Source organism: Chinchilla lanigera, unplaced genomic scaffold (assembly GCF_000276665.1).
Source record: "Chinchilla lanigera isolate Chin_1 unplaced genomic scaffold, ChiLan1.0 scaffold00011, whole genome shotgun sequence".
In the NCBI taxonomy this organism is placed as follows: Eukaryota; Metazoa; Chordata; class Mammalia; order Rodentia; family Chinchillidae; genus Chinchilla; species Chinchilla lanigera.
This window is the reverse complement of record NW_004955412.1, coordinates 27,401,407-27,418,838: the sequence shown is the minus strand read 5'-3', so window position 1 is coordinate 27,418,838 and position 17,432 is coordinate 27,401,407. Positions and strand designations below refer to the sequence as shown.

The 17,432-nt window shown below is 49.7% G+C and overlaps 1 protein-coding gene across 7 annotated transcripts in view; it reads right to left on the bottom strand.

The window, feature by feature from the left end:
• Nucleotides 1–68: 68 nt before the first annotated feature.
• St3gal4 (ST3 beta-galactoside alpha-2,3-sialyltransferase 4) overlaps nt 69–17,432 on the bottom strand; it is a 42,501-nt gene continuing 25,137 nt past the window's right edge. For 5 of the 7 annotated variants that reach the window (XM_005378517.2, XM_005378519.2, XM_005378518.2 and 2 more), the window contains 10 exons: nt 7,981–8,056; nt 7,617–7,725; nt 7,175–7,255; nt 6,916–7,013; nt 6,660–6,720; nt 5,965–6,060; nt 5,664–5,853; nt 4,650–4,793; nt 978–1,121; nt 69–658 (listed from right to left, as the gene is read on the bottom strand). In XM_005378517.2, coding sequence (XP_005378574.1) covers nt 572–658; nt 978–1,121; nt 4,650–4,793; nt 5,664–5,853; nt 5,965–6,060; nt 6,660–6,720; nt 6,916–7,013; nt 7,175–7,255; nt 7,617–7,725; nt 7,981–8,056 — 1,086 coding nt within the window. In that variant the 3' untranslated portion in view covers nt 69–571. The remainder of the gene's footprint in view (nt 659–977; nt 1,122–4,649; nt 4,794–5,663; nt 5,854–5,964; nt 6,061–6,659; nt 6,721–6,915; nt 7,014–7,174; nt 7,256–7,616; nt 7,726–7,980; nt 8,057–17,432) is intronic. The other 2 variants (XM_013511052.1, XM_013511054.1) reach the window with 2 other exon arrangements.

Sequence of the window (17,432 nt, the reverse complement as noted above, 5' to 3'; positions counted from 1 at the left end):
GCCTGAATGTTGCCATGCCCCCATTTCTACCCTCCCCAAGCTGAAAGGATACAGGGTGTCACCACTGCTTCCGTTTTAGGAAAAATATTTTAATGAGGTCCACTTTTGGGTGGCCCCCCTCACTAGTGCTCTTCCCATGCCCGCTGGGAGGTAGCAACCTCTCTCTGGAGGGCACCTACCCACTCTGATACCTCCACTCTCCTGGGAGGCCCATCACATGTAAGTTATAAAAACTTCTGGATGCCATGGGACCAGCCCACAGCACTCTCCTGTGTCATAATTAAATAGTCCGTTAAATAATCTCTGGGTGCTGGCAGAGAGGGGATGCCTCAGCACTAAGCCCCCTGCCTTGGACGGGCTCCCGTGGCCCAGTGCCTGTGCCCTGGCTGGCTCTGCGCTCCATGAGAGCAGCCAGGGGTGTGGACTCGTCTTAGGCTGGGCCAGCCCTGGGACCCCTCTGCCAAACAGGAGAGGGTGAGTCCAAGTGGGTAGTGCTGGCACCAGGTACTCTCACAGTCATGGACGGGGTTGTCCGGGCAGTGCCGAGCAATTGATACGTTCGTTTGCCAAGTTAGAAGTAGGTCAGGTTCTTGAGCGCTCCCATCTCCAGCATCCGCTTGATGGCCAGGGCCTCTCGGGAGACGTTGTGGCCTGACCCCTGTGGAGAGAGCCAGAGGAGGAAGTTGAGGGGCTTCCAGGGACCTCTCTGACCCCAGCAAAGCCTCTCTTCCCTACCCATGATCCCAGTCTTCTTGGGAAATCTCTCCTGCAGTGGCTCTTGGAAGGAAGACAGAACCTGAATGGACGAACACAGAGGATGCACAATGGGGAGACCAGATGCCTCGGTACCACTTCTGACTCCAAATGACCACATCAGGAGCCACCTCTGCGTGCCTGCACCCCTCTCTCCCAGCACCCCTGTCTCTCTGTTCCCTAGACCTACCCGGCCTACTAAGCCCCCAGGCAGGGCCACTTACCGCCATGGACTTGAGTGTGATCTGCTCATAGTAGTGAATGGTCTGCTTCTTATCCAAGGCGTCGGGGTAACCAAAGCCAGCAATGTGCACCAGGTCACAGAGGTGGAGGGCCATGGTGATGGCCAGCAGGCCTGTGGTCGGCTTCTGTAGGACAGGGGTGGGAAGGTGTTAGAGGAAGCCCTGCTCCTTCTGAGTCTTCCACGCCCATGCTCCGGGATGGAACTGTGCAGCCGAGGAAGTACATGGCACCTGTGTGGCCCAGGGGCCAGGTTCCAGCCAACTGAGCCCCTGAACAGGGGTTAGCGCAACTGAGGAACTGAATTTTTCTTTAAATTGTGGTACTGGGGATGAAGCCAGGGGTACCCAAACAGTAAGCTACATTCCCAGTCTTTTTTTGGTGGGGAGGACAGGGTCTCACTGTGTAGCCCAGGCTGGCCTCGAATTTGCAGCAATTCTCCTGCCTCAGTCTCCTGAGTGCTGGGATTATGGGCATGCACCACCATGCCTGGCTTCCCAGCCCTTTTTGATTTAGAGACAGGGTCTCACTCAGTAGCTCAGGCAGGAGTTAAACTTGTAATCCTCCTGTCTCAGCTTCCCAAGGGCTTGTACTCTTATAGTACTAGTATGATGACTGTCATTATTGTCATCCTGGTTGCTATGGTCCTCCTTAGAGGCTCAAACCCAGATACGTGAACTGTAGTGGCTACCATAGTGGGTATTACAACTTCAGACAACTGGAAGAAGGTCTGGGCATCTAGGAAAGACAATGGCAATCAGGACAACCACCATAATACTAATATATTCTGAACATACATTATGTGTCAGGCACTGTTTTTATTTTCCTTTTTAAATTTTTTTTTTTTTTTGGTTTTTCTCTTGTACCGGGAACTGAACTCACGACCTTGCACTTGCCAGGCAGGCGCTTTGCCGCTGAGCTAAATCCCCAGCCCCTTTTCCTTTTCAAATTATATTTCATTTGGCGGTACTGAGGATTGAACCTGAGGCCTTTGTGGTAAACTACTACACCCCCAGACCATTTTTTATTTTAAGACAAGGTCTCTCTAGACTGTCCAGGCTGGGCTCAAACTTGTCATCCTCCTGTCTCAGCCTCCCAGTGCTGGGATTATAGGCATGTGCCCCACACAGGTTTATGTTAAATATTAACAGGCTACAATACAGTCCTCCCCTAAACTGACAGATGAGGAAATTCACGTACCTCAGCCCCAACAACCTGCTTTGCAGAGCCCATTAGCCGTGCGTTCCCCCCGGGGGAGCCACTTCCTGGAGCCCATGAGCCCCCTTAGTGCCAGGTGCCTCCTGGAGTCCTTTGAAGTTCTCCTGTCTTCCTTCAGCTCTCTGCCTGGGCCATCTTTTTCTCCTTTGCTGCTTTAACCACCACTGTGTCCTCACATCCAGCGTGGGCCCTGTAGAGCCACGGTGCCAACTCTGCCTGGACACAGGCTCCTTAAACTTACCAAGCCCCCACTCCTGCCTGCAATCTATTCGTTAAAAATATCAACCATCCACGCAGTTGTCCAAGCCAGAAACCCAAAGCAGGTCATACATCTCTCAATTCTCCCTGTGAGACCCAGGTTATAGCAGGTAGAATTGTAAGGGGCCCCCACGATGCTCACCCTTGTTTAATATCCTCCTCTCACAGGTATGCATAACCTGCCAACAGGACACACTTCCTATGGCACAGTTGGCCATAAGATGGAGACTACCCTGACGGGCTGGCCTTTACATCTGCGTGTTGAGATTGGAATTAGAAGTCAAAGATTTGAAGCACAAGGTGAATGTGTCCTGCTTTTGCTTACTTGAAGGTAGAAGGAGCCACATTGCAAAGCACGTGGTTGCTTCTGAGGGCTGAGGGTGTCCCCTTGCCATGCAGACAGCCGGCAAGGACAGGAGGACCTCGTTCTTGGAACCACAGGGAACTAATTCTTCAATAAGCAGAATGAGCTTGGCAATAAGCTTTCCCCTAACGCCTCTAGACAAAAATTCAATTCTTGTGATCAGCCTTGTGACACCCTAAACAGAGAGCCTGAATGACCATAAGTGCCATGGGTTATGTTAGGTCACTAACCCCAAGCTAATTAGTTATGCACCAACAGAAAACCAATACAATACCAAGTACTGCCCAGTTCCTCCTTGCCTTCCTAGAGCGGGGTTCAGGTCCTTAACTTCTTGTGTCTTTCTTTCTAGACTGTGCTCCACTTACACCCTTATCCATACCAAGAAGTCCTCCTTGATCCCCTCAATTTCAATTTCACTTGCACTAGAACAACTTGGTGCTAGAGGAGTTGTTTGGCTTTACCAAATGGACTGCCTTTCCCCGTCCCCTGCCTGCCTGCTGGGCCACATACTGTCAGGGCCCAACTCCTGTACTTCCTCCTCTGGGAATCCCCCAGACAGCCCTCGGCTGAGGTCTGCCCCTGCTCTGAGCTCCCAGAGCACTTGGAACAACTCTACTGTAGTATTTTACCCTCCGTAGTGCAAACTGTAGGCTTTTTCTGCTGAACTGAGTCTTCTTGGGGCAAACTGCACGTCTCACCTACCAAGCATGCAGGCTTGGGGCTGGGGATTTAGCTCAGCGGCAAAGCGCCTGCCTGGCAAGCGCAAGGTCGTGAGTTCGGTTCCCGGTACCGGAGAAAAACCAAAAAGAAAAACCAAGCATGCAGGCTTGGGGCCCAGCACGAAAGGGTGGTGCAAACAGGCATTCAGCACGTGGAGTCAATTAACAGTAGATATTGCCAAGAATAAAATTATGGATTCAACATCTGACAAACATTACTGAACAGGTACTGTGTTCCGCTCCCCACAACAGGCGTTTTATATAATAACTATCTTCTTAAATTCCACAGTAGCCTTAAAAGGTTGGTGTGAATATTATCCCCACCATATAGACAAGAAAACTGAGGGTCCACTGGTTGACCTACTCAATGCCACATGATAAATGGTATAGAAGTCCTGTCTATGGGGGCTGGGGATTTAACTCAGAGGCACAGCGCCTGCCTGGCAAGCACAAGGTCGTGAGTTCAATTCCTGGTATCGGAAGAAAAACAAAACAAAAAACAAACAAACAAAAAAAGTCCTGTCTACAATGCTGGCTCACTGCCTCCAGCATCCACACAGTCCTGCACCCACCCACCAAGGGGGTCTAAGAAACGGGGAGAGGTACTTGGGAAGCTACCAAGTGGGTTAAAGGCCACTAGCTGAAGACCATTTGGCACTGAGCTGAGATCAAAATGATAACTTGTAAACACCATCATACCAACCCGTAACACAAAGAGCAAGTCAAAATGCACTCTCCACTCATCAGACTAACACCTTCCAAGATAAGATCACAGGTTCAGTGCCTACTGATAAATCTGTATGGGCTCAAGCTGCCCCAAAGATGGGACCAGTGACTGTTCCAGCAGCAACTACCTTCCAGATTCTGACCAGCGCCTGCCAAACCCAGCTTCTAACTCCAGCCCTGAGCCCAACAGAGATGTTTTGCTGGCTATAAGATGCCTCAGTTCCCCAAGGTTCGCACTCTTCCCTGCACGGCCCACTAAGAAGCCTGCCCTTGGCTACAGGTGTGCTCAGAAGCTCAGGCACCAGCTCTTACTGCTGACCCCTCTCCTGGCTCCCTCCGTGGCTTTCCTCGAGTTCCCCGCCTGCCCTCACCTGCTTGACCCTGCGCAGCTGTTGCATCGGCAGGCTCAGCAGCTTGTGGGCTGCAATCTCCATGAAGAAGGGGTTGAGAATCCGAACCTGCTTTGGGTTGACATCCCAGATGAGGGGAGGATGCTTCCAGAAGCCTTTCTGCACCTAGGTGATAGAGTGTGAAGGGACAGAGATGATGGCAGGTGAAGATCTGTTTTCCAAATCCAGCCGAGATAATCTTCAGTGAGGGGTGGGACCCAGGTGAAGGAGAGGCCTCCGGAGTACAGGTGGAAGGGAAAGGAGGTGGCCTGATGGAAGGGAGACCACCAAGGGGAACGAGAGGGGAGAAGTGAGGGGAAAAGAGGGCACACCTCTGGCGAGGCCAGTTGACAAGGTGTGTACAGTACAACCATTATCCTCGACCAGGATACCCAAACAGGAAGAAGGTCCTGCTATGTTTTAAACTGTCTAAACACTTGGTAAAAAATGTCAGACTGGGAACCGGGTCAGGCGGTGCATGTCCGTAATCCTAGCACTTGGGAGGCAGAGGTCAAGGCCAGGCCAGGGAACACAGTGAGGTCAAGGCCAGCCTAGACTAACATAGTGAGATGTTGTTGTCTCAACAAAACAAAGCAAGCCAGATAGGACAGTTCAGGCTTTGTCCAGATGGCCGCTGCAGGGGTGGGCTTTACTGGGGACCATCGAGAAGGGTGTGGAGCTCACTGTCCTGGCCTGTATCCTGTCTGCCTAGATGTAGCTGCTGGGGGTGTTTCACAGCTCACAGGCAGACACATTCCAGCAGCAGACAACCCTCCACTGTGGGGGGCCTTTGGCTGCCACTGCCTGACTCCTCCAGACTGCTATGAGGCTTATCAGAAGCCCTGCAAGACACTGCCCTTGGCAGGGAGCCCAGTACATACTGTCCCTACACTGGCTCTTTAGAGCTGCAGGGCAGATACTATGGGGCGTGAGAGCCTGACTTGGACAGCGTCCCCATCCCTGGGGCCTCTCCTTTCTATCTGCCCTTCTGCTTACCCGTTTCTTATCACTCAAGATGGTCTCAATCCAGTGGAAGTCCATTGCCTTGAAAGCTACCAGGACCAGGAGCGTATCTGGGTTGTTCTCCACTTTGGGGTCAAAGTGGGCAGATTCAGGGTAGAAGAGCCGCATGGTGGTCTTGGAGCCTACGTCACCCTCGTAGCCTGCCACTGGGGCGTTGTTCAATCTGAGGCAGAAGCAAGATGCCCATGACTATAGGCCTCGGGCCTGTCTATGGTCCCCTGCTTGAAACATCCAGTATCCGACCCCAAGTGGAAAGGAACAATCACACACACACCTGATGACCACATCGTACTTGTTGATAGCATCTCCCAGCGAGCTATTCCGTAGCCGGTGCCCATTCCCCACCACCACACAGCGGCGGCACTTAAGGCTGCAGGAGGAAGAGAAGCCATCAAATCCAGAAGTAGCGCCTGCTCTACTTAACCCTCATGGCCCTGGATCTCCCCAGGGTCCAGCTCAACGTTACTTCCTAGGCTCCCCTGGGGCCCTGGTTCCTTGGAGCTGGCACCCTCCACCCCAGTAGCCCTGCTTCCAGTCCTGCTGATTTTGTAAGGCTGGGCCTTAAAGGCAAGAGGCAACAGCGGAGAAAGGAGAAGCAGAGCGAGTTCCAGTGAGAAACCCCACTGTGTTGGGCAGAGGGGACCACACCTATGATCACAGCCACTCTGGAGGCTGAGCAGAGGGATTACAAGTGTGAGGCTGGCCTGGGCATGGATTTGATTCCCAGTACCACCAAACACAAAGCAAGAAACAAGCAAGAGGCCCCTCGCTTGCTGCCCAGGCCTGCCACTGCCTTGCTGATACCCTCAGTGGCCTCTGCCTGCTCTGGCCCCCAGGTGACCAGGCTGACTGCCAGGGGGACTGGTGTCCCCTGTGTGCCCTGGAGACAGGCAAAGAGGGATGGTGATTTCACACTGGAGCAGGAAAGGGGAAGAGGCGCCCAGACTAGCATGGGAGGAGCCTCCTTACCTCTGGATGCTCTCGGGAATGGAATAGCTGGTGATGGCTAGCACCCGGAGGAGCAGGTCCTCTACAAAAAGAACAAAAGGAAGGGCTGAGAAGCCATGAGCATTCCAAAGCTGCCTACCCTGCTCCATTCCTCAGGTACCTGCTAACTTTCCTCCTTGATCTGATAACCTGGGCCTGCCACAGAGGTTGGCACAGGGCCCACAGAAGGCAAAGAACAAGCAGCGACACGGCCAAACTGAGCTGGGCAGAAACTTACCACTCCCCTTGGTCCCATAGGGCAGCTCGTAGGCAGACGGTGTCTTGACCCAGAAATAATCCTTAAGCTGCAGGAAGATGGGGTGATCTCGGGTATGGCTGCACAGGGGAGAGAGGAGAAGGAACTTAATCTAGATGCCAGTATGGAGTGGGGCCTCTGAGGTCTGGCTTCCCTTAACCCATGTCTACCAATCCAGCTGCCAGCACCGAGGCTGCACACCCCATTCACTATCCCAGCCCCCTCATCCTCATGCACTTACTTGCCGAAGATTACAGAGGCCCTCCTCTCTGCCTCACCCTGGAAGCATGGCTCCTTCTTCTCTGGGATGGGAAAATAAAAACTGGAGACAGAGAGAGGAGGCAGGAGCCCCAGTCAGACCCAAGGCCTGATCTCAGGCACCTTTCCAGTGACACAAAGATCCCACAGCGCTGAAGATGGAACTGCAGGGTGGAATGCATGACTCAAGTTCAACCTTGTACCCAAATCACTGAGGATCCGGTCTTTCCTGCCCTGCATTCCCTGTATGGGGGCACAGGGGAGTCACCCAGATCCTACCCCCATCTGCCCACTACCCACCCTCATAGAAGGACTCTGCCCTAGCAGCTAAGCCTCTCAGAACCCTCCTTCCCTGCTAAATGTCCTGCCTATGACCACCCTGTCCCTGAGAAGAACCGATGGAAGGACGTGGAAGGTGTACTCACAGCTCAATGTATCTGTCTTCTCGGGAGATGGAATACCATACCATGACCACCAAGACCAGAGCCAACATGGCCAGGAGCTTCCAGCCTGCAGGGTACATGCACAGAGGAGCTGGAGGCAGAAACAGACAGATACAGTCCCAGTCCACCTTTTCACCTGCCCCACCTGGGCATCTCCAACCCCCTGGCCCTCTCCTGGCCGTCCTAGCTCAGGGGTGGGACCCGAGTGCTTCTGCTGCCCTTCAAGATAAAGAGAGAGGTTCCTTGGCTCCCAGTTCACCCTCCACCTCCCCCTGGGGTCCCAGGATGCTGAGCACCATTTGTGGAGGCCCATCCTTCACTGGGGGAGCCCCTGGACAACACTCACGGGACTTGCTGATCATGTTTCTCAGCAGGTAGCAGGGTTCCTGGGGAGAACTGTCATCCCGGCTGCCTCGGGCCACCTAGGAGGTAGGAGTCCCAGGTTTCTGTCTAGTTGGCTCCACAAACACTTCTGGCTGACACTAGAGCAAGACACACCCCCACCGGCACCTTTCCTCCTCCAGGAAGCAAAAAGCCACTCCCTGGGGTAGCCATCCCCAGAGGGACTTTTCTGGCCCTGGACTTCCCGCTAAATCAAATTCTCCAAGAGCAGTATTATGAGCCACCACATCCAGCTCTCCAGCCACTTTTGACACAGAGTTAAGCTTACCGTGCCAGGACTTGTTTGGTATTTTACCCAAATGAGGTTTATCTACTCTGTACTACTTAGGTTAACACACTGGTCTGGTCAGCATCCTTCCCATTAGCAGTCTTCAAAAACTCCAGCCTAGCAGGTATGCTCAGACCCGCAGCTAGGAGTAAGAGTATTCCAAGGCCCCCTCTGGCCTTTCTAGACTCTGGCTCCAGGCAAACACAACCCAAGACTGATCACCTGAGGTGTGGGGTGAGCTACTGAAGAAAGATCATAGCATGGGGAGCTCAGAACCCCCAGCATCTGGTTGGTCAAAGAAGAGTCAAGGAACACATCCAGTAAAGTATGAACAGAGACCACTGAGGTAAGGGCTGGCCAAGGTCCAGAAGAGGTGAGCTGCTGTGTGCACCTACTGAGCCAGCAACACACTGTTGCTGAGTTAGTGCCTAAGAAATTTCTGTAGCAGGCCAGGCGTGGCGGTGCACACCTGCAATCCCAGCACTTGGGAGGCTGAGGTAGGAAGATCGGCGCAAGTCTGAGGCAGTCTGGGCTACGTATTGAGCTCAAGGCCAGGCTGAACTCTACCATGGGAACTTATCTTAAAAAGGAAAGGAAAAAAATTTGCTGCACTTTCCACAGCCACGGGATGAGGTGCAGGACGCTGAGCACCAGCCTCTCTCATCCCCACTGTGTATTCCCAACTGTCCAGAGCAAAAGAGTCACCTGGCTGACACACACAGTCCAAGGACTGCCCTGAAGAGGCCTTTGTCACCTAGGGTGAGGGTGGGACCCCTGAGAGCTCTCGGACTCTCAGGACAGATCATGAGAGGAAGGCAAGTCTGGTGTTCGTGCTTTCTTGGGGAAAAGTGGAACACTTTCAGTCGTTTTTCAGGGTGGGACAGTGTCTAGACAAGGCATGGTCTGTGTTACAAATCTGAAGCCAGTGGTCCTGAATGCCGTCCTACTGCACAGCCGACACTCTGCTTGCCAGTGGGGCCATTCCGCAGGCTCCACTCTGAGGCCGCCAATGTGGGGAACAATGAATGCTGGATGTGGCCAGACAGCCGGGAAGGGACCTCGCCAGGCTTCCTCAATAGGGTTAAATCCAGGAAGAGATGGAAGATGGTCCTGCCCAGGGAAGAGAGCCAGAAATAAAGCCCTCCTGGGCCTCCAGCACTCTAGGGAAGCCCTCCAACACGGCGCCACACCCCTCTCCCTGAAAGTTGCCATCAGAAGTCCCAGTTATGGTCACAGTCTAGGAGCTCCTCAGTGCAACCCAACCACTGCAGCCTGCAAGTGCTGCTCACCACCTGGCCCGCTTTATCTCCTTGGTGGCCATCTCCTGATCTGTAAGTAGTTTAGCCACCTACTGTTTGCATTCTCTCCGGCTCCCTCATTAGAATGGAAGCTCTGTGAGAGGCAGGAGCAGGTGTGTTCCACTCTCAGCTGCAGGTCCAGCCCACAGTATGGTACCGTGTGCGACCTGGTCACTTCCGGTGTGCTACCTGGTAGTGTGTATATCAGAAAGCATTGATGAATGCTAGGTTATGTCAGCATGGATGATGTCTCTCTCTGTCTCTCAGTTTCTATGGGTATCAAGCTGGGAATTCAGTCTAAAAGATCCCTGCTGCTCAAAATACACTCATCAGATCAGCAATAGATAGACATCATAAGGACTCTAATCTTAGACCCACAGCAAACCCACAAAATGAGAATCTATTTCGGTTTGTTTGAGACAGAGTCTCACTGTGTAATTCAGGCTGGCCTTGAACTCACTGTGTAGCCCAGGCTGGTCTGGAGCTCACAGTGATATGTCTCTGAGTGCTGGGATTACAGGTGCCCATGCCTGGCTAGGGAGGATGTTCATGAAAACGGCCAAACAGAAGAGTCCCTGGGGTACTAAAGGATGTATCCGAGTGTCTGTGTTCTGATTCAGTGGTGTGGGTGGGGCCTGAGGACGTACACTGCAGCCAGCTCCCTCTGGGCCCTGCTGCTTGGGTGTGATCACACTTCGAGTGACAAAGCTCTGGGCCAGGGTTCTCCCAGCGCTAACATCTCATTACTTTGTCAACCGCACCCTCTGCTACCCACTTCTGCCCCCAGTGTTTCCTCCTCACCACATCTCCTTTCATACCAGTAAGTCACAACACTGGCTGTCCAAGGCAAGGGCCAAAGGAATTTTAAAAATATCCAGATGTCTAGGCCCTGCTATCCAGGATTTTTATTTAATTAGTTAGGGGTCCAAGTGTTAGCAGTAAAAAGCAAAGCAAATAAACAAAAAACACCTCTGTGATTCTAACATGCAGCCAAGGTGGAAAATACTGCATACAGCATGTTCCACAGCAACTGAAGGAACTGCTCCCCTCCTGTCTTGGCCAGCCTTAAGGGAAGAGACTTTGGCTGTCAGAGGTGAGCAGCCTAGATCAGATCTAAGCAACAAGTCAACTGGCTCTCTGACCTCCTTCCTAATATAGTTCTCCACTGGCCTGCCTTTATTCCATCAAGGAGCTGTGTTGTACTCAGCAAGCGGGGGTCTTAGGGCTTGTTCTAAGATCCCCAGATAGTGATTTGATGAGCCTGCCCCCTCCTCTTGTTAGGTAAGCCACAAGGATTGTGTGGGGTACTGGGCATGCCAGGAGCAACGCTTCTTGGCTGGCTGGTGCCTCAGGACAACTTGGAGCCTTCTCCTGCCATTGTCCCACACTGCTGACCTTGCTCCTGGGTACAGAAAATCAAGAGGCAAGGTGCAGAGGGCAGCTGGGTAGGAAAGGCAACCTGTGATGCAGTCATGTTGAAAGCACACCGGCTCTCCCTGTGACCAGTTACCTGGGGCATCAGCTCATCCAACTTCTACGCAAAGCTGACACAGGACAGGAGGGCCAACTGCTATCTTAGCACTGTCCCAAGAACCAAGGTGTCCCTGGCTAAAGTAAGCTGGTAAGCACAGCCAGGGACTGGTCCAAGGGCAGAACTGAATGCAGGAGGTGAAGACATAAGGCCCAGCAGAAGCAGGGACCAGGCCTCTCACTGCCCCCTCCCACACAGGGTAACCTACTACTCACCCAGATATTCCCAGGCGCACAGTGTGAAACCCAGACCTGTCATGGGGTTTACTTAATGTTTCAAGGATTTTTTTTTTTTTTTGTAGTGGTACTGGGGCTGAAGTTGTATGTTTTTAAGTCACTTAATCTCACCGCCCCTCAGTTCTGCAATGAAAAACTGGAGGTAACTGCCTGCCTGCCATCTCTGGACTCACCCACCACTTCTCCCTCCAAATCCCACCACCTGGACACAGGATTCCCTCCCCATCACCTTCCAAGAATCAATCCCCTATCACTAGTTCGAGCCCAGACAGAGCAACTGTGCAACATCCTGTCTCGAAATTAAAATTCTAAAAAGTGGCTGGGAATGTAGCCCAATATAAAGCCCTGGGTTGAATTCCCAATACCATAAAAAAGGACAGAATCCATCCCACTCAGCAACACCCCCTGCTCTGTGTCTCCTATCATTCCTTCCCTCTCTGCTACCTGACCTCTAAACATACTCCAAACTCCCTGAAAAGTAAAATCCTCGATCTTTCTGTCCCCTGCCTCTCACTCCTTACCTATCTGGTCTTCTTCCTAGCTTTCCACTCTGCCCTCCACCCTCCCCTCCCTCATTTTCTTTTTTTTTTTAACCATATGAACAAGATTTATAGTTATATAGCAAAATCTAAAGCAGACCAGAAAATTATATACAGTAAATATATCCTCAATTGCCCTCCTTCATTTTTATGCTGAAATCATCAAAGTCCTCCTGGAGACCTCCGAATCGAATCACCACACCCGGGACAAACCTATCTCGGTCCTCCCGGGCTCCTGGACAGCCGTTGCTGGCCTCGCTTCCTTTCCCACACTTTATTTAAATGCTGGCATTCTCCAGGCTCTTTCCGGGAATGCTTCTGAACTTTTTCACGCAAGTTCATTCATTTTCAGAGGTCTGACTACTACTATTCCTACACTGGTGCTTTGAGCTCTTTATCTTTAGCCCACATTTCTGAGATCCCACCCTAATATTTCTAATTGTCTGCTTGGATGATCTTAAATTCTTTAAATTGGCATGTCCCAAGCAGACTCATCTCTCCTGCTCCCTAACCCCATAGATGCACCATCCCAACCCCTCCTGCACGTCCCAAGCATGTCCCAAGCAGACTTAAATTGGCATGTCCCAAGCAGACTCATCTCTCCTGCTCCCTAACCCCATAGATGCACCATCCCAACCCCTCCTGCACCCCTCCCCAACTGGTTACTACCAATGTGGATTTTCACCCCTGTGCACATTCCAGCAAACGCTTCCTGAGCTCCCTTCCATCTGCCTGGCGTCACGCAGGCACTGAGGACATCAAGCTTTATTTATTTACTTTTCGGGGGGGGGGGTTGTTTCGGTTTTTTCCAGTACCGGGAATCGAACTCACGACCTTGCGCTTGCCAGGCAGGTGCTGTGCCGCTGAGCCAAATCCCCAGCCCCCAAGGACATCAAGCTTTATAAAACCAGCCCCAGTGTAAAGGCCACAGTCTAGACCGGCAGACACACTTCAAATGTGGCCCCAGCTCCCTTTCCTGAAACAGCCTGACTCTGGAGTCCATCATAGTGAGCGAGCACAGAAGGACAATGCAGTTTTCCACACTCACTTTACACTTTTAGTCATCTTTAGTTCACTGTCCCCCTTCAGCCTCCCGAGTGCTGGGATCGTAGATATGTGCCACCACGCCTGGCTTTGAGATTTATTCTCTAAAGCTCATTCAACTACTTGACATACAGTTTGGCAAAAGTCTCCATTCCAGATACTTGTATATCTAGAATAATTACTCTGAAACTTATTAAAAAGGATCAGATATCTTTTATCAGTGTTATACAGATACACATACCAACAATCTGAAATACAGTTACTTGGCTCAAATACATTGTTTATAAATTTTAAGATGCAAGGAAGACATTAATTTATACTTAGCAAATGTCCTTATTACTTTAACTTAATTATAGGTAATTTAGATTTAACTTAGAGGTTAAATACCTATATATTTATTTCATTCTTAATAATTGCCCACAAAATGTAAAATACCTGACAAACTAAAGTTAAAGTCCCAAAACTTTTTTCTTTGCTAGGAAAAAAACTACCAAAAGTTGTAGTCAATACCTCAAGACTGCATCCACATGCCTACACCAGAATGCTACTTAAAAATCCTCAAAGACTTTTCCTGGCCTTTTGACTGTGAATATTTACACTGATCACATTTTCATGTGACCAAAAGCAAACTACCCCATATAATAAGGAGGCCCATACATGAATCCACTTGGAAGACTACAAAGAACTTTATTAATCATGGGCATTTAAAATGGCAAAGCTAAGAAGATCTAGAAAGATCCAAGAACTGCAGGGACCAACACGCATCCCACACCAGCACCTCCTCGCTGTCCCATCCCAGAGTTATGAAAGTTATTACCAATGTAAATGTGGACCCGGCTTTTTCAGGAAATTAGGAAGAAGTACAGTTTGGCTGGGCAATGCTTACTCAGTTACAAGTTAATGCCTAAGACAAAACTGTCTATTCCTTCCCACAGACTTAGTAAGAAAGCTCTCAAATGGGCTGTCATTGGATAATGTTTGATGAACAGAAACTTTTCAATTGCTCCATTTCTCTACTGTAATAAACCATACGGGATTTGTTATCTAATTCAACTTTTGCTGAGTGAAATAAAGTGGAAGGTGTCAGGCTCTGTAAAGCACTGTAGTTTAAGAAAGCTGCTTTGAGAATATTCTGGAATAAGCCAATCCCGGACTGATGCAGTCATGACAGAGAGACCACCACAGGGATGAGGAAACAGAGAGACCCGGGCCTTTACCTGGAACTCATTAAAAACCATTTTTTCCATAAACCCTAAGCTCTTTTAACCAATGTCTAGCAAAATATTGCCTCTTAGGACCCCTTCTACCAATACTAGGAGCAGCCTTTATAATGACTGTGTTTACACGTCCCCCAAAGCCCCCTGCGATCACAGATGGAGCTTTTCAGAGGTGGCTGGACCTAGGGTGTGTGATGCTAGGATTATGGGTGATTACTAAATTAGTCCATCGACTGCTTTGGATAGTTCTGCCTGTAGATAATGGGAAGGCCCTCCCTAGGTGTGAGGGCTTCGCACCCTAAGGGTGTGTGGCCTGGATAGAATATAAGAGACAGAGGCCTGCTGTCACTGCTTGCTGCTGCTGCTTCCTTACTACTTCGTTGTCTTGCCTGCCATGAACTGTTCCTCCTCTGTGATGCCCCTCTGCCATGCTACCCTGCCTTGGAGCCAGCCAATTACAGATTAAAACCTCTACAAAGCGTGGGCTAAATAAACCTTTTTTCTTTAACTTTGGGTGTTAGGCCAGGCGTAGTAGTGCACACCTGTAATCCCAGCACTCGGAGGCTGAGGCAGGAGGATCACTACCAGTTCAAGTCCAGCATGGGCTACGTGGTAAAATCCAATTTTTAAAAAATTGGGGTGCTGGTTATTTTGTCTCAGTATTATAGACAGCTAAGTTAGGTAGACATATTACAGGCAATCAGATAGGGCTGGGCCCTCAAGGGAGTGATTCAGTGCAGAGGATGAGAACACTTTACAGCTGGCTGGAGGCCTCAAGATAAAGATGGGATGACCAGGCCTATAGGCCTCCCCAAGGGATGCATGCCTCACTCTATGTCTCACCACATAGTCAGGCTGGCCTTGAACTCACCCTCCTGCCTTGGCCTCCCAGGTGCTAGGATCACAAGTGTGTGTCATCATGCCCGGCTAATCTTTTTTTTAATTTAATTTTTATTTTTTCAAATAACCTTTGTGAAACTGAAATTTTTCCTAAAGTCAAACACCTACAATATAATTCTGATTAGCCAGCACAAGCAAAATGCATGTTAGCAGTTGAAGACACCTTTGTTACATCTTTCAAAACATTTCCTTAAGGCATGAGAGCAAAATGGCATTTAGATTTACACTTTCTTAGTTACAATTGATCTGGTGATTTCTAAACAATATACAAACACAAGTACACACACAGGACACAACATAATTCACACATTCATGCCAACATACATAAAACGAAGTTACACCATCAGTATGGTTTTCCTGTTTACAGTCTTAAGCATTGCTTAATCCTAAACTTTCATATGTAAAAGCAGGCCTCCAGGTTGTAGCAAAGTGAGAAATATACAACTCAGAGGAGAGTACTTGCGTCATTAATCTGAATATGAATTTCCCAAACTTTTTTCTTCCCTGCCTTAACTTATCAGAGGTCTTAGTCAATTTAAAATCTCTTACTCAAAAAAACAAAACAAAACAAAACAAAAAAAAGGGGGGCTGGGGATTTAGCTCAGCGGCAAAAGCGCCTGCCTGGCAGGCGCAAGGTCGTGAGTTCGGTTCCTGGTACCGGAGAAAAACCAAAAAAAACAAAAAACAAAAATAAAATCTCTTACTCCAAGTTGTAAGACATTTTCCATTGTGTTTAAATTTGGATGTAGCTGGTCAGGAGTTTATATATCTTATCCTGGCTCTATTGCTCAAGGCCTCTAGTATGAAAAAAAGAAACCAGTTTAGGAACAATATTCTCCCCACCAAGAAAAACACAAAGGCAAAACATCTGTAATCAAATGTCTCCTTTTTCCTAGTTAAAGAATGGAGGTAGCAGGTGACAAAAAACAACTGTCAGTGAACAAGTTTTGTCAAATATTTTTAAACACAACAAGGTTACAAGAACTGTTAGCCAAAATAAGAGAATATTTAAACTCCCATAAACTCACTAACATTAGCCAAGTAGCTGCACGGCCAGTGTAGAGAAAACTCTTGCTTGTACCTGGCCCTAATCCAGGAAAGGCTTCAGAAGGCAGCTATGGATATTATCTTGGTCAAAGTTATTCCAAGGAACTTTAAGCACAGTTCCGTAGAAATCAGACTGTGCTTTCAGTTACACAGGGCATGGTGAGTCACGATAAAGATCACCTCTTCTAGCTGGGCATGGTGGCACACACCTGTAATCCCAGTACTCGGGAGGCTGAGGCAGAAGTTTGAGACCAGCCTGGGCTACAAAGTGAGCTCAAGGTCAACCTCAACTGCATAGCGAGAACCTGTCTCAAAAAACAAAAATAAAGATCACCTTCTTCTAAGTCACAGGTAAGTAAAACTTTCCTAGGGACTGCAAAGTAGCACAAACACTTTTATTCCTGAGCAGCTTACAACAGTGCTCTTCAAACACACTGGCAGTGTCGCCTCTCAAAGTCTCTCTCTTTCTCTCTCTCTCTCTCTTTTTGTCTTTTTGGGACAGGGTCTCGCTATGCAGTTCAGGCTGGCCTTGAGCTCACTTTGTAGCCCAGGCTGGTCTTGAACTCTCCAAGATCCTCCTGCGTCAGTCTCCTGAGGGCTGGGATTATAGGTTCCTGCCACCACACTTGGCACCGCTTAAAGTCTCTTAATCCAACTTTTGTCGACAAATGGTTCCAGAGCCTTGGGTCGTATGAACGCTCACAAACAGGCCTCAGAACCCCTGAGTGGCTTACATCATTCTAGATGGCACTGAAATCTGCTGCCCACCCTAGAATAAAAGAGGCTATAAGAAGAAAAGGATAAAATACAAAAGCATTCAAAGCATACCAAAGCAAATGCGTACTCCAAAATACATGTCTGGAAATTCTTTCTGCCTCTGAATCTCTTCTCGCACTCATCAGTGCCCCCAAGTGACCTGCCACGGGCCCATGCGGCCGTGTGGTGAAGACCCTCACCTGAGTCTAGCCGGCTTTAGTTCACTGTCCCTTCTTTTGCACAACTGAAACGAAACGGGGCTCCAGGCCTCCTGGGGTCAGCATCCGCATATGCTATTCCTTCACCTGGGCTGAGCAGAGTGGGGGAAGCTGCTTACGCCCAGGGTTTAGGGAGCCACTTGTCTCTAAAGGTTCTGAACATTACTTTTAGCCGGGTGTAGGGGTGCATGCCTGTAATCCCAGCACTCGGGAGGCTGAGGCAGGAGGATGGTTGCAAGTTCAAGGCCAGCCTGGGCTACAAAGTGAGCTCAAGGCCAGCCTGAACTGCATAGCGAGACCCTGTCTCAAAAAGACCAAATAATAATAATAATAATAATAATA